The 20,758-nt window shown below is 55.7% G+C and overlaps 1 protein-coding gene across 3 annotated transcripts; it reads right to left on the bottom strand.

Moving 5' to 3' along the window:
• Positions 1-2,071: 2,071 nt before the first annotated feature.
• PLIN1 (perilipin 1) lies at positions 2,072-20,129 on the bottom strand. 3 transcript variants are annotated; one of them, XM_070400568.1, is made up of 10 exons: positions 20,067-20,129; positions 15,467-15,620; positions 14,302-14,360; positions 11,528-11,732; positions 9,638-9,720; positions 7,023-7,287; positions 6,555-6,727; positions 4,803-5,015; positions 4,323-4,568; positions 2,072-3,752 (listed from the first exon to the last, which is right to left on the bottom strand). In XM_070400568.1, exons 3-10 carry the CDS (start codon positions 14,344-14,346, stop codon positions 3,444-3,446), a joined length of 1,539 nt encoding a protein of 512 aa, XP_070256669.1. In that variant the 5' UTR covers positions 14,347-14,360; positions 15,467-15,620; positions 20,067-20,129; the 3' UTR covers positions 2,072-3,443. The 3 variants fall into 3 exon arrangements, with proteins under 3 accessions (XP_070256669.1, XP_070256668.1, XP_070256670.1); XM_070400567.1 differs by lacking the exon at positions 20,067-20,129 and having other exon boundaries at positions 15,512-15,618; XM_070400569.1 differs by lacking the exons at positions 15,467-15,620; positions 20,067-20,129 and adding an exon at positions 15,278-15,445.
• Between the last annotated feature and the right edge of the window lie 629 nt (positions 20,130-20,758).

Raw genomic sequence — 20,758 nt, 5'->3', positions numbered from 1 at the left:
AGGAAGAGAGAGTGATAGAGAGTTAGAAACATCGATGAGAGAGAAACATCGACCAGCTGCCTCCTGCACATCTCCAACTGGGGGTGTGCCTGCAACCAATGTACATGCCCTTGACCGGAATCGAACCCGGGACCTTTCAGTCCGCAGGCCGACGCTCTATCCACTGAGCCAAACCGGTTTCGGCCTGGGAATCTTTTTAAAATCCTGATTTCCGGACCTCATCCTCTGGAAATTCTGTTTCTTTGTTACTCATGTTGTGGCCCCATGACCCCACCCCATAACAAAGAAACAGAATTTCTGGAGGATGAGGCCCAGAAATCAGGATTTTAAAAAGATTCCCAGGTGATTCGAATGTGCAGCCAAGGTTGAGAACCACTGTTCTAGACACTCCTCTCACATGCACCACCAAGCCCTGATTTGCCTCCCACAGTAGCTTCCAGTCCAGGCAAGTGTCTTTGTAAACCCCACAGCCTCGTCGCCCCACTGTCTCTGGCTGGATGGGTGCAGAGCCTCCTGGCTGGTCTCCTCCTGCCCCTGTAACACAGGCCAAAAAAAAAAAAAAAAAAGCCCTGGCCGGTTTGGCCCAGTGGATAGAGCATCGGCCTGCAGACCTGGTTCAATTCCAGCTCAGGGCACAGGCCAGGGTTGTGGGCTCGATCCCCAGATTCTCTTCATTGATGTTCCTATCTCTCTCTCCCTCGCCCTTCCTCTCTGATATCAATAAAAACATATTTTTTTAAAAGTCAGGATAAAAACTGAGCTCTGATTAGTAGCAACATTTAATTCATTTTGGATACAGGAGATTTCTACAGAGAGGCTGTCAAAATTGCCAAGACTCTGGCTGCATCTGCATAAGGAAACCCTCAGCCTCAAGGAACAGAAGTCACTACATGAAGCAGCTTGAATTAAGTCACCTGACACCTCGGCGAAGAGAGAGACCAGAGGAGGCGGCAGGCTGAGATGGGGGCGATGTGACAGAGCACCTGGCCTTTCCATGTCTCCTCCGCCATCACCTTCAGACAGAAAACACCCGGGAAGGAAGGGAGCGAGCACTTAATTATCTGTGCAGCTGCAGATGGAAATAATAAGAACAGAGTCTGGTTTGGAAGCCTACTTAGCAGTATCTAACCATTTTAAAACATAGATACCCTTTCGCTCAGCCGGTGTGGCTCAGTGATTGAGCGTCAACCTATGAACCAGGAGGTCACGGTTTGATTCCCAGTCAGGGCACATGCCTGGGTCGTGGACTTGGTTCCCAGTGTGGGGTGTGCAGGAAGCAGCCAATCAATAATTCTCTCTCATTATTGATGTTTATATTTCCTTCTCTGAAATCAATAAAATCCTATATAACAAAAGGTTAATATGCAAATAGACTGAACAATCAGTCTCTATGACATGCACTGACCACCAGGGGGCATGTGCGGAACATGGTGGTGCTTTGGTTGCGGCGGGAGAGTGGAGCAGGTGAGTGGGGGCACCAGACCAGGGCGGGGCGCCAGTCACTATCATCAGGGCAAGCCTCTGGTAGTTACTGAAAATTCTTTGCTCCTGTGCGCGCTGCGGTCCCTCCTGATGCTCGCACCCACTGCCGGTGCCCAGCGCTGGTACCGATCACTTGGTGCCATCAGTGGGTGTGAGCAGCAGCTGCTGGCCCCAATCACCCCTGAGGTCTTCTCCACCTCCCCCTGTTCCTGAGGGGCAATCAGGGCTTGCACCCACTGTCGGCGACAGCCCCACTCACACCAGCTGCTGGCACCGGCCCCAATCGCTCCACTCTGTCAAGGGGAGCGAGCGGGATGGCACCATCAGCACGTGGGAGTGGTGGTGGAATGAGTGGGGCTGCTGGCAGACGGGCCCAGTGGGAGGGCCTGGGCGGGGGGTGCGGAGGATGGGCCGAGACCCGCCCCTGTGCCCACTGCAGCCTCATGGCCCACAGTTCCTTTCAAGGTGCACGAATTCATGCACTGGGCCCCAATATATATATAACAACATAGATACCCTTTTGCCCATCAAGTCATGGTTCCAAGTGATAAGTTCACCCTAAAGATACATCCACGCGTGTACACAGACATGCTGTACAAGGACATTTATTGCGGTACTGTCTGCAGTAGCAAAAAAATGGCAACAGCCTCAAAGCCCTTCGTCAGGGAACTAGTTACATCAATGACGTTAGGAGGCACTTCCTATGTGGCCGCTGAAAGGAGCCGGGGGACTTAGATGTCTAAGGTGAACCGTGAGGTGAGCAGAGGCGAGTACAGCCTCTCAGGCCGTGGAAGCGTGGGAAGTACGCACACACGCGCCCGCACTAGCGCAGCCGGCAGCTGGACGGATACAGGGGGCTGGCACCGGGGCTGTCTTTGTGAGAGGGAACCCGGGACCTCAAGTTGGGGAGACACGCACCCTCTTGCATTGATTGAATTTTAAATTATATGTTCGCACTTCTTAGATTTACCAGATATTGACATTTTCAAAACCAGAACTTGGGACGCTCTAATAGTGCAGACTTTCTACGTGAAGGGTCACCGCTGTGGTCCCCACAAATGGGGCGCCAGCAGTCCAAAGGGGACCAGCAGGCTGGGTGAAAGCGCATGTGCAGGCCAGGCGGGAAGGCTGCAAAGGGGTGTGTTTTGAGCCAGAAGGTGGCGCTCCGAGCGCGGCCAGGACCCGGTCTGTGAGACGCGGTGTGCTAGGTGCGCAAAATGACGCCGATATTTCATATACACACACGAGAGCTTTCACACCTGATCATTCCTGCACAGCAGCCTCCCGGGAAGCTCACAGGCAGGAATCTCTGGGCTTAAAACCGTGCCCGGGACTCCTGCCGGTTGGAGCTGCAGGGTAGCGGCATGCAACTCACTGGTGGCAAATATTTGTCTCCAACGGAGGCACCTAAATCTTAGAAACAGTCTCATGTCCTTGGGCTGCAAGTTGGCTTAACGAGTGAGACATCAAGTGAAGCAATTCATCTTTAAGTAAAAAAACAAGACAGGCCCTGGCCGGTGTGGCTCAGTGGATAGAGCGCCGGCCTGCGGACCAAAGGGTCCCAGGTTCGATTCCGGTCAAGGGCACGTGCTTTGGTTGCAGGCTCCTCCCTGGCCCCCGCCCTCATCAGGGCGTGTGCAGGAGGCAACCAACCCCTGTGTCTCTCTCACATCGATGTTTCTCTCTGTCTTTCCCTCTCTCTTCTACTCTCCCTAAAAATCAGTGGAAAAATATCCTCAGGTGAGGAATAACAAAATAAACAAAAGAGAATCAAAGCAGGTTGCTGCTCTGATTTTTCTTAAAAATTGGCTGCAGACTAAGCCCCAAAAGGATGCTCAAAAGATGGGGTGCGGGGCTCCGGTGCCAGGGGCTGCTTTGAAGAAGTCCACGCTCTCGCGGGCGCGGAGGTTCTTACTCGCTGGCGACGCGGGCTCCCGGTGCGGCGGCGGCGGGCCGGGCGCTCAGCTCTTCTTGCGCAGCTGGTTGTACTGCGCGCGGCCCAGGATGGGCTCCATGTGGCTGGGCCGGAAGAAGCTGTCGCTGACCCTGCGCGCCTTCTCGCGGGGCACGGCCGGGAACGTGTTGCTCAGCGCTGTGGGCAGGTCCCCTCTGTCCTCCAGGCCCGGCCCCCGGGCGCTGCGCAGGCTGCCCCGGTGCTGCGCCGGGCGCTGTGGGGGCTCCGGGCAGGTGGGCGCCGCCGAGGCCCTGCGCTTCAACTCCTCGATTTCCCGGAATTCGCTCTCGGGCTCCATCAGGGACAACCTGGGGAGCTGAGACCAGGCAGCCGCCTCAGGGCCGGTTTGGTCTCGCCTTGAGCCTCCTACCCACCCCGAGGCCCCGCCTCCCGGGAGCAGCCATCAGCAGGGCACAGGCTGGGGGTGGGACAGGGCCTGAGGTGCAGGGGCTGGGGTGGGCTGCACCCAGGCAAGGCAGACCCTCCTAAAGTTTCTAGACCCCTGGGGCCTCCTCCAGGGCCTCTCAGTGGAAGGCCAGTGGCTTTCCTGACCCGTCCTGGGGCCTGAATTGTAGGCCAGGCACGGCCCACACACTGCCTGGTTCTGATCTGGCCCAAGGGAGGCCCGCTGGCTGCCAAGAGCCCTGCCACACCTCGTGGTGGGAGTGACTGACCGGGTGACCCCAGGTCCTGCAGGTGGGAGCTGAGGGGTGAGGGCCAGGCCACAGGGACCCCCATTCTGACCGGGAGGAGGGGGGTGGGGGAAGGTCTCAGGCCAGGGCACCAGGTCTCTCTATTCCTGGGGCTGGGAAGGGCCTGTCAGGGCCCCAGGAGGTCAGCACGTTGCCCATGCCCTGAGGGGAGGGGGGTTGGGGGGGTGACTCACCGGCACGTAATGCACCACCGTGTCCACCACGTTGTCCGTGACCCCCTTCAGGGCGTCTGACAGCGACATGGCCCTGCTCTTGGTCGAGGTGGCAGCGGGGGCCGACGTGAGGTGCAGCATCCTCCCTGCCGTGCCCAGCACAGTGGTGGGCACCCATAGCATGGCCGAGATGGTGCCCTGGACAGCCTTCTGCAGGGTGTGCACCGCGCTGCCCAGGAGGCCCTGTGGGCGCGCCAGGTCTGCTGCCTGGGGACCAGAGCAAGGTCAGGGCCTCCTGCAGCATCCCTGGCCCTTCCCCTCCCCCCACCCCAGGCCTAGAGGGGCAAGAACATGGACCCCTGGCTCGGCTGCTGTGTGGCCTCGGGCAGGCCACTTGCCCTCTCTGAACCTGACTATGCTGCGGGCAGGGCATGGAGGTCCTGGTGGCTGGGCCTCTGCTTCTCACGCCCCCGGCCTGTGCACCCCTCAGCTCCCTCTCACCTCGCTAAGCTGCTCCTCGGTCTCCGAGTCCGAGTCCTCCTTCTCCTTCTCCTTGGCCTCGTCCCCCTCGCTGTCTATCTGGTCATCGTGGTCCGCCTCGCGGGCGGCGGCGGCGGCAGCGGCCAGGTTGTGTAGCCAGGGCACCCGCACCTCGCTCGGCCGCCGGATCACCACCTGCGAGGCCGCTGACGCTCCCCACTGGGCCAGGCTGCTCTGCGGGCGCCAAGGCGGGGGAGGGAGGGGGGCCTCTGGCATCACAGCCCCGCAGCCAACGGGCCTCCCCTCTCCCCCGGGTCAGGGAGGGTAGGTCACAGGGCCTACCCCCAGGGGACTGTTCTTAGAACTTCTCACTGAGGCAAGTGACACACAGGGCACACGCCTGTGTGATCAGCGCAGGTCAAGACGGAGACCACTCTCGACAGCCCAGGGCGCTCCCGTGACCCCGACCCGGTCAGTACCCCGAGGGTGACCTTCTGCCCTCTCACCAGGCACTGGTTCTGCCTATTTCTGAACGTCACCTAAATGGACTCCTACTGAGTGTTTTCAGGAAGAGCTTCTTTGGTTCAACACTATGTTGTGAGGTTTACGCATGCTTTGCAGGCCCAAGTGGCCCTCCTTTTTCACTCCTGTGTAATATTCCACTGTAGAAATGGACCACATTTGCCCATTCCACTGTTGGCGGCTATTTGAGTTGGTCTAAGTTCTCGGCCAAGGGTACAGCTGAGAGGAATATTTCTGACCTGTCGCTTGGGGGATATCGGCTCTCATTCTGCTGGCGGGATTGCCAGGTCACGGGGGAGGTGTGTGTTTAACTTTAGTAAGTGGTTGCAGATCTTTACAGAGTGACAAAACCAAGTGGGCCAGAGTCCCATGGGAGGAGACCAGCAGGCCCCAGTGGTAAATGGCCCCACGGTGCCTTCCTACTGGAGCCGCAGAACCCAGCGCACAGTAGGTTCTCAGCTTGAATGAATGGGCCAGGTCTGGCGATGCTTTCAAAAGGATCACCCGAATGATGGCTGAAATGTGTTTGCTGACCTGATGCTTTAATACTGCCTTCGTTTCCTTTTCGGCCTTAGTGTCTCACTAAAGTTCCCCACGAAAAAATCCAGCCCAGCCAAGCCCGGCCGGTGTGGCTCAGTGGTTGAGCATTGACCCAGGAACCAGGAGGTCACGGTTTGATTCCCAGTCAGGGCACATGCCCAGTAGGGGGAGTGCAGGAGGCAGCGATCCATGATTCTCTCTCATCATTGATGTTTCTCTCTTTCTTCCTCTCCCTTCCTCTCGGAAAGCAATACAAATATGTTTTTTAAAAGTCCAGCCCATCCCTGCTGAAACACACAGAGAGATGGGGGAAGAGAAGCTGCCCCTCCCGGGGCCTAGGAAAGCAGCTCTACCTCGGGTGCAGGGGGTACAAATCAGAAGCCTCCAGAGGGGAATCAGAAACCTGGGAACGGCAGACACCGCCCAGCTAGAGCTTCCCCAACAGAATGGATGGTGCCTTGTTTATTTACAGGTGACACGCCCGAGTGAGTGCCTGGACAGCAGCTGTGTGTGTGGGGGGGGGGGGGGCGTCTGCTCCCTCACAGGTGGGAGGGCCCACAGCGAGAGGCCCAATTAGGGAAATGAAGGGGGATGGGACCCAGTGGGAGAACGGGTGGTGGGGCAGGACCACCTAGCAAGGCACCACCCTCAGCTTGCGTCCTGTGGGGAGCAGGGGGAGGGGGGCAGTCAGAGCTCAGGGCAGACACTCACCAAGGGCGCCACCCCGGGGATCCACATGGCCAGGGCGTGGCCCTGCTTCAGCACCTGCTTTGTGGTCTGGAAGGTGTGTTGAGAGACGGTGTTGGCCAGGTTCCCCACCCTGCTCATGAGGCTGCGATTGGTCTTGGGAGGCTTCTGGGCCTGCTGGCGTCCCGGAGAGGGGGCTGGGGAGGAGTTGTGGGGAGAGAAGGGAGAGTGAATCAGAGGCGCAGGGAAAGCTGAGCTGGGTTAGGGCTGCCGCTGCTGTCCCAGCTCCACAGGCTCATGGTGACCTGGGCCACCACCCACTTTCCCTGCTTGCAAATGGGAGACAGGCTAAGCGAGGATGGGTGCATGGGAAACCCCGCGGGGCCTCCCCTGCTCCGGAGCAGGGGCTGGATGAGCCCTTGCCCACTTTCCTCATTTCCACGGGCCAACTCACTCCCCAGGGAGGGACTGGCAGCCCCTGCGGGCAGATACCTGACTCGTCCTTGGCTGGAGGGATGAGGAACTCCACCACCTTCTCCATACCGCCCACGGCCAGCTCGGCGCCCCCGGAGGCCAGCCGGCCGACTCGGGTTTTGGCAGCGTACTCCACAGTGTCTTTGGCCACCCCCAAGGCGAGCTCACAGCTGGTCAGGGCGGCCCCCAGGACCTTGTCCGACGTGCTGGTGATGGGCACGCTGATGCTGTTCCGGGCGCTGCGGAGGCGGGTGGAGATGGTGCCCTTCAGCTCGGAGGCGATCTGGGGGAGTGCGGAGGAGGGTCAGGTACGTGAAAGGCCCAGGGGAGCCCGGCCGGCGTGGCTCAGTGGTTGAGCATCAACCTATGAACCTGGAGGTCACGGTTCGACCCCCAGTCAGGGCACATGCCCGGGTTGCAGGTTTGATCCCCAGTAGGGGGCATGCAGGAGGCAGCCGATCCATGATTCTCTCTCATCATTGATGTTTCTATCTCTCACCCTCTCCCTTCCTCTCTGAAATCAATAAAAAAAATTTTTTAAAAATTAAAAAAAAAAATAAAGGCCCAGGGTACTGGCACCAATAATTGGGCCCTGGATTAAGCAGGGCTTAAGAAGGAAAGGGCTTTAACCCTCCCCTGCCAACCACCTAATCACCAGGCTTCTTTGCACCGGTACTGCCTACTGAGACCCTAACCCAGCCGTGGGCAAACTACGGCCTGCGGGCCGGATCCGGCCCGTTTGAAATGAATAAAACTAAACAAAAAAAAAGACCGTACCCTTTTATGTAATGATGTTTACTTTGAATTTATATTAGTTCACACAAACACTCCATCCATGCTTTTGTTCCGGCCCTCCGGTCCAGTTTAAGAACCCATTGTGGCCCTCGAGTCAAAAAGATTGCCCACCCCTGACCTAACCTCTCTGGGTGTGCCCCAGGGCCGCCCTGATGCCCTGTGCACACAGACGTCTGTTCTTCAAAACTCCTCTGTCTGCCCTGGCCGGCTTGGCTCAGTGGATAGAGCGTCGGCCTGCGGACTCAAGGGTCCCAGGTTCGATTCTGGTCAAGGGCATGTACCTTGGTTGCAGGCACATCCCCAGTGGGGGGTGTGCAAGAGGCAGCTGATCGATGTTTCTCTCTCATTGATGCTTCTAACTCTCTATTTCTCTCCCTTCCTCTCTGTAAAAAATCAATAAAATATATTAAAAATAAAAATAAAAAAAACTGCCGAAACCGGTTTGGCTCAGTGGATAGCGCGTCGGCCTGCGGACTGAAAGGTCCCAGGTTCGATTCCGGTCAAGGGCATGTACCTGGGTTGCGGGCACATCCCCAGTAGGAGATGTGCAGGAGGCAGCTGATCGATGTTTCTCTCTCATCGATGTTTCTAACTCTCTATCTCTCTCCCTTCCTCTCTGTAAAAAATCAATAAAATATATTTTAAAAAAATAAAAAAATAAAAATAAAAAAAATAAAATAAAATAAAAAAAACTCCTCTGTCTGCTCTGACCTCACTTCAGAGCACTGCTCACAGCCCGGCTGCATCTACAGGGATTTATGGACGTGGCTGAGCTTCCTGCACGTTCTGCAATGAAAGAACGTGTCTCGCCCTGGCCGGTTTGGCTCAGCGGATAGAGCGTCGGCCTGCAGACCAAAGGGTCCCGGGTATGATTCCGGTCAAGGGCACAGACCTCGGTTGTAGGCTCCTCCCCGGCCTGGGCCCTGGTCAGGGTTCATGCAGGAGGCAACCCATCGATGTGTTTCTCTCACATCCATGTTTCTCTCTGTCTTTCCCTCTCTCTTCCGCTCTCCCTAAAAATCAATGGGAAAGTATCATCAGATGAGGATTAAAAAAAAAAAAAAAAAAGAGTCTCTCCCATTAGCCTGGGACCTCCTTTGTGACAAAGATGATGCCCTTCATCTGGAAAAAAGAACACAGCAGAGCACAGGCCTGGGAGCCAAACAGACCCGCTCTCAGGGCCTCCCCTGAGGCTGTGACCAGCGGGGAAGTCACCAGTTTTTCCATCTGTAAAATGGGGACAACCACCCATCCCCAGGACTGACAGGAGGGTGACATGAGACAGCTCTAGAAATCACGCACTGCGGCCCTGGCGCGGGGGTGGGGGGGAAATCAGTAACTGCCTGTGGGGTGGATAAATGGTTGGTCAGTGAGATGGTTGAGGTCAGAGACTTACTGCCCCAAAGCACCTGACAGGGGCGTTACCATAACAAATACCCAGCAACTATGTATCCAGGGGCGGTGCCTCCTCAGCCTCAGGCCCATACCGGGCTGATCTGGAGGACATGGGCCTGCAATCCTGGGATCTATGGGTGTGACCAGGATCTTAGGTGGCTGCGGACACCACCGGGTCCAATGCAGGCCCCCGGGGGATCTCAGGGGGGTGGGGGGGGATGTGAGGGGGGTGTTTGGATTAGGAGACCCACCCTGTACCTGCTGGTGCCAGAAAGCCTGCCTTCCTATGGCTCCACGGGGCCAGGAAGGAGCGCAGTGCATGGCCCGAGGGACAGGCAGCTGCCCCCAGCCTGGGAAAGCGCTCAACACAGAAATGAACGATTTCCGGTCAGGGCATCCAGGGTCTGCACCCCCCTGCCCTGAGAGATGAGAGAGGGGCTCACCTTCTCAGGGGGGTACTGGAGGGCCGGGATCTTCTCCTCCAGGTGGTCCAGGCCTCGGCAGGCCAGCTCATTAGCAGCTGTGACTGGAAGCAAAGGGCCGAGTGACAACCTTGCGGTGGCCTCTGTGCCAAGCAAGGCGCCGGGAGCCCTCAGACCCCTCAGACCCCCCAGCCCTGCTCCCTCCAGAGCATCACGGAGCCTGAGGGCATCTGCTCCCTCCAGCCCCCGTCTGCCGTGACCCCTGGAGACTGGTCGGCTCCTGCCCTCCATGTGGGCACTGGAGCCAGGCAGATCTGCACTCGAGTCTGCAGTGAGTGGCTCCGGGCAAGTCACAGCCTGCCTGGCCCCAGGTCCCTCACTGTCAGTGAGGATTAACGGTGCCTGCCTGGCGGGGTGGTGGGGAGAAAGGGAGGGAAACTGGGTGAATCAGCGGCTAAGACCGGCGGGAGCAGAGGTGGGAGAGGGGGCAGCAGGGCCTGGGGGCCTTGGTGGGGCCAGACTCCCAGTCACAGCCTGTCCAGGCCCCATTCTGTCCCCAGCCCTTCCTTTGAGCCTCTAGGGGTGAGACGGTCAACAGTGCGCAGGGCAGAGAAAGGAGTGGCGCCCTGGGCGGGACAAGCGCCCGAGGAGGCACAGGCTTCCGGGAGACCCTGCCCAGGGACAGCGGGGACCAGCTCTGCCACTGGCCATGGAGATGGTTTGTTGTTGTTGTTGTTTTGTTTTGTTAAGCCTCACCCAAGGACACTTTTCCCATTGATCTTTTAGAGAGAGTGGAAGAGAGAGGGAGAGACAGAGAGAAACATCGATGTGAGAGAAACACATCGATTGGTTGCCTCCTGCACATGCCCGGACCAGGGCCCGGGCGGTGGAGTGGCCTGCAACCGAGGTCCATGCCCTTGACCGGAATCGAACCCGGGACCCTTCAGTCCACAGGCTGATGCTCTATCCACTGAGCCACACTGGCCAGGGCTGGAGATGGGTTTTATATGTACCCTTTCATATGCTCTTCCGCCAGGTATCTTATTTCTCTTTACAAAGTTTTTAGCAGAGGGCCAGATGACCTGACTGCCTTCTGACTGGGCAAAAGGAGACCAAGGGATTATCTGAGGAGCATGTAGGGGGGGAAGGGGCCGGGGCCTGGGTCCTCCTCACCCCTGTGCTCTCCTGCTTGCTGTATGGACACCTCAGACCCTGTGATTCTCTAATCAGGATGGTGGAAACTTCTAGGCTTCCTGGTGTTGTTGGGGTTTCCCTCACCCCCCATCTCCACCCCCCCACCCAGGGCTGGGCCTGGGAGGCAGGTTTACATGGGGGCAGGACACTGATCAGGGGCAGGCCTGGGAAGGCGCAGGGAAGGGTGCCCTGCCCCTCTAGGGCCCTGGCTGGCAGCTCTCTGCTGCCCCCATGTGTCACGAGCTGGTACCACCAGCGGCTGAGCCCCGAGGGCTTCCCTGGCCTCCGCTCTCCACAGCCTGCAGGCCAGCCTGGTGCCCGCTGCCCCGGCCTCTGTGCCGGGCTCTGCTAGTTCCTGCAGCTGCATCTGGAGCTGAAGTGGGTGTCTGCCCTGCCACGGGGCCCACTCCCACCACCGCCCACAGCTCTGCCCACGCCTCCTGCCAATTCCTTGGCCCATCACTGTTATCCTAGGAAAATGCCAGCTGGGCATCTATCGACAAGAAGAGCTATAGCTATAGCCATCTCTGCATCTCCATAGCTCTATGATCCATATCTATAGATGAGAAGGCTATGCAATGAGTCAGACACACGTATAAGCAGACAGCACAGCAAGCTGTGACGTGACCAGACAGACTGACGGTGGACATACAGACTGGCAGGCAGGCAGGGAGCATGCGTGAGGAGGCGGGCGGCCCACGTGCCACGAGGACTCACATTGGGTGGACAGCCTGCGGACCACGGGCTCCATGCTCCAGGCGGCCAGGCTGCTGGCGCCCTGCACGCCCTTCTCGTAGGCGTTGCACACGGAGGCCACCAGCGGGTGGGCCTCCTTGGTGCTGGTGTAGGTCTTCTGGACGCACTCGCAGGTGCCGCTCACCACCGGCAGCTGCAGGACGCGCTGCAGCACGTTCTCCTGCTCCTGGCGTGGGAGGAAGACAGGCAAAGGCGTGCGAGTGGTCGCACCTCCCTCTCCCACCACGCACTCCCCTAAGGCAGCCACAGAGCCCACTGGCGAGGCCAGCCTGGGTCCAGTGACCTAGCAGGAAGCCAGGTCTCAGTGGTCTCTGCTCCCCCGACAGGGAAACGGGCCACAGCCCAGCTCTGCAGGGCTCCCAGGGCACGGCACTCCCCCCAGGCTCCAGCCCACCCACTGACACCGTTGGGCGCAAAGCTTCTGTCCATGTTGGTTTGGGGGTTTTATCTAAACACTAGAGGCCTGGTGCATGAAATCTGTGCACCGTGTGGGGGTCCTTCAGCCTGGCCTGCGCCCTCTCGCAGTGCAGGAGCCCTTGGGGGCAGTCGGATAGCCTTAGCGCTGCCGTGGAGGCGGGGAGAGGCTCCTGCCACTGCCGCTGCGCTCGCCGGCCATGAGCCCAGCTCAGGGCTTCTGGCTGAGCCGTGCTCACCGGGGGCCGCTCCTGTGTTGTGCATCTGCCCTCTGGTGTGCGTCATAGCAACTGGTCATTCTCCCGTTTGGTCAGTTTGCATCTTACCGTTTATTATATAGCTGGTTTGGCTCAGTGGATAGAGCAGACTGAAGGGTCCTGGGTTCAATTCCTGGTCAAGGGCACATGCCCGGATTGCACGCTCGATCCCCAGTACGGGGCGTGCAGGAGGCAGCCGATCCATGATTCTCTCTTATCATTGATGTTTCTATCTCTTTCTCTCTCTCCCTTCCTCTCTGAAATCAATAAAAAATATATATATAATTTTAAAATATATTTTTATTGATTTTTTACAGAGAGGAAGGGAGAGGAATAGAGAGTTAGAAATATCGATGAGAGAGAAACATCGATCAGTTGCCTCCTGCACACCCCCCACTGGGGATGTGCCCGCAACCAAGGTACATGCCCTTGACCGGAATCGAACCTGGGACCCTTCAGTCCGCAGGCCGATGCTCTATCTGCTGAGCCAAACCAGTTAGGCCAAATATATTTTTTTAAAAAAGGAAAAGAAGAAAGGTCCCCAGCTCTGACTCGCTTTGAATTTGCCACTGGTACATGGTTCTGCTGGGGAGGCGAGCTCCCAGCCGTGTCCGCGGGTGGGAGGCTGAGCTAGAGACCCACCCGGGAGGTGTGAGCGTCCACTAGGCCCAGGCTACAGTCTCTGAGCTTCCTGTCCTGCAGGTGAGTTTGAATCTGAGCCAAAAAAATATTATGACTGATAACAGCGAACCTTTTCTTTCATGTTTTGGACAGAGTCCTCAGGGGTTCTTTTAGGCAAAGCCAAGGAAGAAAGGGGTCCTGGGAAGAAAATACTGCGCCCCCCCCCCCCCCCCATTAGGATGGCTCCACTGTGTGCCTCGTCAGCTTGAGCCTCCGTGTGCTCCACGATCAACACAAAACTTAACACGACGAGTCCCAGGGCAAAGGGTAAGTAAAGGGTAACTTGGGGCAAGGTGAGTATGGTGTGGCTTCATCATTTTTTCATTTCAAAATTTTTAAAAATATATTTTTATTGATTTCAGAGAGGAAGGGAGAGGGAGAGAGAAAAACATCAATGATGAGAACCATCCATCATTGACTGGCTGCCTCCTGCACGCCCCACACTGGGGATGGAGCCCGCAACCCGGGCATGTGCCCTGACCGGGAATCAATCCGTAACCCACTCCACCCCCCAGGCTCATAGGTCGGGGCTCAATCGCTGAGCTACGCCGGCTGGGCAGTTTCACTATTTGAACTGTGTCTAAATCAGAGAGGCTTGGCCAGGAGGTGAGCAGGTACACCCAAACATGTCAAACCATCCCATATCACGTGGGAGCCAGCTGGACACAGCCCTGGACACACGCCCCTCCCCTGTCCCACCTGCAGCAGTGCAGGCTGTGCCCTGTGTGACTGCGAGGCGCCATGGCCACAGACCACGGCAGGAACAACGCCTGGTTACAGCGCGCAGCGGCTCCTACTGCAGGGACCTCCGCCTGGGCGGGCAGAGCGTGGGCCTCCACGCCGGGGTTTAAAATACAGTAGTTCTGTCTGGCCGGTGTGGCTCAGTGGTTTAGCATCAACCTATGAACCAGGAGGTCACGGTTCGATTCCCAGTCAAGGGCACATGCCTGGTTGTGGGCTCCATCCCCAGTGCGGGGGTGTGCAGGAGGCAGCCGCTCTATGATTCTCTCTCATCACTGATGTTTCTGTCTCTCTCTCCCTCTCCCAAATCAATAAAAATATTTTTTTTAAAAAAGGAAGAATACAGCAGGTCCCTTCTCCTCTCCCTCCCAGCTGGCATTTCTGTCCTTTTTTCTCCAACGTCCTTTGTTTTGAATGGCATCTTCCTTGCCCCCCTGCCCCCCGATCCTCTAACAGTCCTCTGCAGAATGAAGTGAGAGCAAGAATAACTAAGACCTAACGGTCAATGAACGCCAACGTCCGCGGACCACTGGTTGGTGACTGCTGCTCTCCACGCATCTTGCTCCACGTCTCCCGAGCCTCCCCTCGCGGCTCCTTCCTCGGCTCGGGGTCCACCCCACCGCATGCGCCCAGGTTACTTACGGGGCAGTCTCCGTCCATCAGGGTGGGGCTCTTGTTCACGGCCATCGTAGCTCTTCACGCTGCAAAGCAGAAGGCCCCGGTGCATCAGCAAACCCTCAGCTGCAGACGCGCAGGGCCAGTCCCTCCCTCTCGGGCCTCCAGCTGGGCCCAGGCTGCCTGGGAGCTGGGGTGCCCTGAACAGGAGGCACTAGCCTGGAGGGCGGATGGCACAGACAAGCAGCCACTCCTGGGGGTCCCACTGGGATGAGGTGCCCACAGCCTGCTTGTCAAGACTGGTGTTTCTGCCCGGCTGTGGTGGCTCAGTGTCGTCCCATGGACCAAGAGGTCCCGGGTTCGATTCCCAGTCAGGCACATGCCCGGATTGCCGGCTTGATCCCCAGGAGGGGGCTTGCAGGAGGCAGCCAATCCATGAGTCTCTTTCATTATTGATGTTTCTATCTCTCTCTTTCTCTCTCCCTTCCTCTCTGAAATCAATAAAAATATATTTTAAAAAAAGAAAAAGTTTGGTGTTTCTTACAAGGATGCAGGGTAAGAAGTAAAAAAATGAAGGTCACTTTAACAGTTAAAAGGTTCTGCCCTAGCTGGTTTGGCTCAGTGGATAGAGTGTCAGCCTGCGGACTGAAGCGTCCTGGGTTCGATTCCCGTCAAGGGCACATGCCCAGGTTGCGGGCTTGATCCCCAGTAGGGGTCATGCAGGAGGCAGCCGATCCATGATTCTCTGTCATCATTGATGTTTCTCTATCCCTCTCCCTCTCCCTTCCTCTCTGAAATCAATAAAAATATATTTTAAAAAATTTTAAAAAAAAGAGTTAAGAGTTCTGCCCCGGCCGAGTGACTCGGTAGGTTGGGCATCATCCCATACATCCAAAGGTTGCTGGTTCGATTCCTGGTCAGGGCACATGCCCAGGTTGAGGAATAAAAACATATTCCTTAACAAAGAACAAGCTTTGCATTAACACTTTTTAAGAAGGCATACCTGCCAGTCCTCCCCCTCTATACTCAACCAGGCGAGAAAGTAGTTACTGGCTATTTTCGACTGCATTCTAGAAAAGCTAGCGGCCCCAGACTATCGAATCTACACTCTTGGTCATTCACCCGGCAAATTCCCAGGAGACCTCTCCCTGCCCGACCCTCCTCTTCTTCCCTTTGACTCTCAGAGACCAACCAGGTAAGGCAGGTAAGGCAGGCGTCCTGGGACCCCCACACTCACTCCGGCTGACGCCTCCTCAGTCCCAGAGCCTGGGCTGCAGTGTCTCCTCCGACAGAAACAATCCCGGTCGCTCCGAGGAGTCTTGGGCAATGGCACTGACACCTCCCAGCTAGAGGAGGGCAGAGACGAGAAAGCTTAGTCAGCCCGTTGCCATGGTTACTTGGCCCAGGGTCCCCCGGGCATACCCTAACTTCTGTAAGATTTAGCCAACTAGGAGGGAGGTAGATGGCGGAGCTGACGGGGATCCGGGCTCACAGCAGTCATTATTCCAGAGCTTTCCATCAGTTCTGTAGCAGGTTTCTGCCCCCCCCCCCCCCCCCGCCCGTTCTCAAAATCCTGTTTTCCATAAGGAAAGTGTGGGGATATGTGTCATTAAACGTGGATGCTATAACCTTTCGCTCCTCTTCCACGGAGGGTCCTGCGGGACTGTTTTCAACCCATTTCCCACCCCTTATTATCACTATCGGAGGGAATTTCTTTAAAAATTTGTATTGATTTCAGAGCGGAAGGGAGAGAGTGAGAGAGATAGAAACATCAATAATGAGAATCATTGATGGGCTGCCCCCTGTACATCCCCCTTCTGGAGATCGAACCCACAACCCGGGCATGTGCCCTTGACTGGAATCGAACCTGGGACCCTTCAGTCCGAAGCCCGATGGTCTATCCACTGAGCCACACCGGCTAGGGTTCTCAGTGAGGAAGGGAACCCCAGCTGGGGTGGACTCCCTGACAGTCCAGCCTTTAAGGGAGCAGCTTCAACCTCTGTCCATTCCTACATTTCAAGGAAGTTTCTTAAACTCCACCTGCTCTAAGATGCCACCAGAACATGCCGCTGGAGAGCCACCTGGATTCGCCCAAGAATCTGTCACTGATCAGTAACCAAGAACTGTGGCCTCGCACCCCTGCCTTGGCCACCGGTCAGGCTGAGCCAGAGGCCCGGTTCCTGGCTGCAAAGGATGGAGGGCTATGGTGTGAGCCACGGTGTTCACACTGAGGAAGGCCTCTTAATGACAACGGACAGGAGCAAAACAACGCTGACTTCCCTGGCTGTTGGTGGAACTGTATCTATTGTTGACTCTCTAGGTCAGCGGTTCTCAACCTTTGGGTCGCGACCCCTTTGGGGGTCGAATGACCCTTTCACAGGGGTCGCCTAAGACCATCGGAAAACACATATATCATTACATACTGTTTTTGTGATTCATCACTATGCTTTAATTATGTTCAATTTGTAACAAGGAAATTAGGGGTCACCACAGCATGGGGAACTGTATTAAAGGGTCGCGGCATTAGGAAGGTTGAGAACCACTGGTCTAGGTTGTGTGCTGTGGGGAGTGGAGAAGGAGGCAGAGGGTGGGGCTCGGCCGGTGTGGCTCAGTGAGCATCAACCTATGAACCAGGAGGTCACAGGTTTGTTTCCCTGTCAGGGCACATGCCCGGGTTGCGGGCTCCATCCCCAGTGAGGGGCGCGCAGGAGGCAGCCGATCGATGATTCTCTCTCATCATTGATGTTTCTATCTCTCTCCCCCTCTCTCTTCCTCTCTGAAATCAATAAAAATATTTTTTAAAAAAAGAGGGGCTGAGGGTGGGGGAAAACTGAGCTCTCTGATAGGTCCTCATAGTCCAGTCGGTATCTGTGAGACAATAAAGCAGGAACTGGGAGGTGAGGAAAGGGAGAGTCCAGTGGGGAGTTGTATCTGAAACGTTCACTACTTATGGGTCCGACCCAGACTTCAAGAAGGAAAGGTGGTAATGGGAGGGGGGTGGGGGGAGTGTCTAAGGCATGGCCTCTGCCCTCGGGCCGTGTCTGGAGAGCAAGCCGGCCAAAGGGCAGCTCCAGCCCTTGGAGAAGTGGCTGTGGGCCAGAGGGAGGAGAGGGCGCTGGGCCCAGAGCGCTGCTGACATCACTGGTCCTCTGGCCGAGCTGCCGGGAAGCCAGTGTGCGGGTGAGAGGTGAGCGAGGTGAAAGGGCCAGGGGAGTCCCTTGGGAAGGGTCCGCTTTCCACCAGCAGCTTCAAGGACAGGGTTACCTTCCTCCCCCATCTCTGTCTGCCCGCCCCCCCGCCCCGCCCCCAACGCCCACCACACACACAGGGACCTTGCCATCTGTGCACAGTGGGTCCCAGAACTAGGCAAGGCACTCAGACGCTCACCCCTGAATGCATTTCTCGGGCACCGGGTTCAGCTGTGAGGTGCTGGCTTGTACTTTATTAGGAGGGTCTTGCTTTTTGAATCACTCATGAATGTGGAGGCGCGGAGGTGGGGGTGTTACTTAAAAAGGTGCACAGGGAGGGAGGTACCAGGGCACACACATTCTAGCTCTTCACAAATTCTAGAAGAGGAGCCTTCCCCAGACTCCCCACCACCTACTCCAGTGATGGCGAACCTTTTGAGCTCGGCGTGTCAGCATTTTGAAAAACCCTAACTTAACTCTGGTGCCGTGTCACATATAGAAATTTTTTGATCTTTGCAACCATAGTAAAACAAAGACTTCTATTTTTGATATTTATTTTATATGTTTAAATGCCATTTAACAAAGAAAAATCAACCACAAAAATGAGCCCACGTGTCACCTCTGACACGCGTGTCATAGGTTCACCATCACTGACCACTCTAACTTGGAGAGGACAAAAGTACCACCATGAGCCTAGCTGGTGTGGCTCAGTGGTTGAGTGTTGACCTATGAACTAGGACAGTGGTTGGCAAACTGCGGCTCACGAGCCACATGCAGCTCTTTGGCTCCTTGAGTGGGCCACGAAGTTTCAATCGCACTGTTCGTGCGCGCCCGCAGGCGGTGTTTTGTGGAAGAGCCACACTCAAGGGGCCGCAGTTTGCAGACCACTGAACTAGGAGATCACGGTTCGATTCCCAGTCAGGGCACATGCCTGGGTTGGGGGCTTGATCCCCAGTGTGGGGCGTGCAGGAGGCAGCTGATCAATGATTCTCTGTCATCATTGATGTTTCTATCTCTCTCTCTCCCTCTCCCTCACTTCCTCTCTAAAATAAAATAAAATATTTGAAAAAGGAAAAAAAAATAGTACCACCAGGATACCACTGTAACATGCCTCCAGGAGAAGCAAAACCCCAGCTTCGTGGCTGACAGAGGACTTCGCCTGGGTAGCAGCCTCTAGCGACCCAGGTGTTCTAGCCTAAATCCCTCTTCGTCCTCCTCCTCAGCGGGGGTTCCAGGCCTGAGCTCACGCCGCCCTGTGCAGACTCTGCTGAAGGTCGTCTCGGGACCGCCTTCCTTTGAAGGCTTCTCCATGCCCACAGCACACTCAGATACAGAATCAATTTTGTCTAGAGACTTAATGAGACATGTTTAATTAAATCTATTACAGTAAAGGATCTGGACAAAGTATCAAGAGTTGTTAAAACGTTTTATGTGCCCTGATCTAGCTTTCATGTCTCTTAAAATTCCCTAAAGGTTTCTTCTCAAATCCTGAATCTTGATCGCTTTAAAAATTAAGAGCCAAGAACCTGAGCCTACTTTCTAAGAAGCTCAATCACTTGTACGGGAAGCTTAGATCTGTGATCACAAAAGAACCCGACACCCGCCGAAACCGGTTTGGCTCAGTGGATAGAGCGTCGGCCTGAGGACTGAAAGGTCCCAGGTTCGATTCCGGTCAAGGGCATGTACCTGGGTTGCGGGCACATCCCCAGTAGGAGGTGTGCAGGAGGCAGCTGGTCGATGTTTCTCTCTCATCGATGTTTCTAACTCTCTATCTCTCTCCCTTCCTCTCTGTAAAAAATCAATAAAATATATTTAAAAAAAAAAAAAAAAAGAACCCGACACCCAAGATGGGAAGCAGGAACACGAGTAAGTGGTCTCTGCTCAACACTGAAACATCTCCTTCACTGATGCCTACGGCCCCGTCCACCGCCCCCACCCGCTACACACACACACACACACACACACACACACACACACACGGAGCGGGATTGATCATAGAAAACTGCAACCCTCCGACATTCAGACTATTTGTGAAACTTCACTGCATAAATTTATGTGGAAATGCCCAAACTGTCCTGTGGTTTTAAATAAAACAATCTTGCTGACAAGTCTAAATATACAGGGTGTCCCCCCCAAAATGTATATACACGCTAACAGCTCAATTTTGAAAATAAGATGGATTTTAATAAACACTGCCTTTGTAATTATTCAAAGTGTGTGTATACATTTTTTTTTGGGGGGGGGGACAACCCTAGTTTTAATTTTTGTACAAAATAGAAACCATTGACCAACACAGAGTCTCAGAAAGGGTGCTTGCACCAGATTCGGAGCCTCCCACTCCCTCCACCCGCTGGCAGTGAGCTATCACGGAGGTGATGCAGCGACTGATCCTGGGCCCCAATTTGGCTCCTGCACTCATGACTGAGGGACCTTGGACTGGCCGGCAGAGGAATGAGGTGTGGCCTCGGCTTTCTTTCAACCCCGTTTCCCCATCTGTCCCAGGCCACCCCGTGGAGATCTTCCATGTTCTTTTTGCCTCAAGTTCTTTCTAAGTGCTTCTGCCTTTTTGCTTGGTCACTGCACTACCTCAGACACAACTGGTACCTTGGAGGTGCCTGATGCATTTCTGATTCCACTTCCGGGCAGGGGGACAGGGGAGCAGTGATGTCAGGGCGATCGATTCCCGAGGCCGGAAGCCCAGCTCCCCCCATCCCGCATGGGCTCTAGGGCGGAAGGGGCCTCTGCTGGCTCTGAGGGCTGTGAATCAGAGCTGCTGTCGGTGTGCAGAAGCAGTGAGGCGGCCCTAACCGGTTTGGCTCAGTGGATGGAGCATCGGCCTGCGGACTCAAGGGTCCCAGGTTCAATTCCGGTCAAGGGCATGTACCTAGGTTGCGGGCACATCTCCAGTGGGGGGTGTACAGGAGGCAGCTGGTCGATGTTTCACCCTCGTCGATGTTTCTAACTCTCTATCCCTCCCCCTTTCTCTCTGTAAAAAATCAGTAAAATATATATTTAAAAAAAAAAAAAGCAGTGAGGCGGCACAGCCCCCTAATGACTGTGTATTAGCGTTCACTTATTGGTTTGGACCTTTAAAAACTTGTTTTCTTTCAATGTTTATTCATTCAGCAAACACGAAGCTCCTACTATGTGCAGAAGAGAGGCTCAATGAATGTTAGACGAAGGGAAAATACTCAGAAATTCGGAAGTGATCGCAGCACTCCACAAAACATGTCCATCTTCATGCTTTCCCTCCTCCATCCTTGGCCCGACCTCCGCTCACCCACCAGGTCACTGAA

This window comes from Myotis yumanensis, unplaced genomic scaffold, assembly GCF_028538775.1.
Source record: "Myotis yumanensis isolate MYYU_CA2020_CCGP unplaced genomic scaffold, mMyoYum1.0.hap1 SCAF_20, whole genome shotgun sequence".
In the NCBI taxonomy this organism is placed as follows: Eukaryota; Metazoa; Chordata; class Mammalia; order Chiroptera; family Vespertilionidae; genus Myotis; species Myotis yumanensis.
Note: the sequence above shows the minus strand (reverse complement) of the source record. Positions and strands in the feature narration are given on the sequence as shown.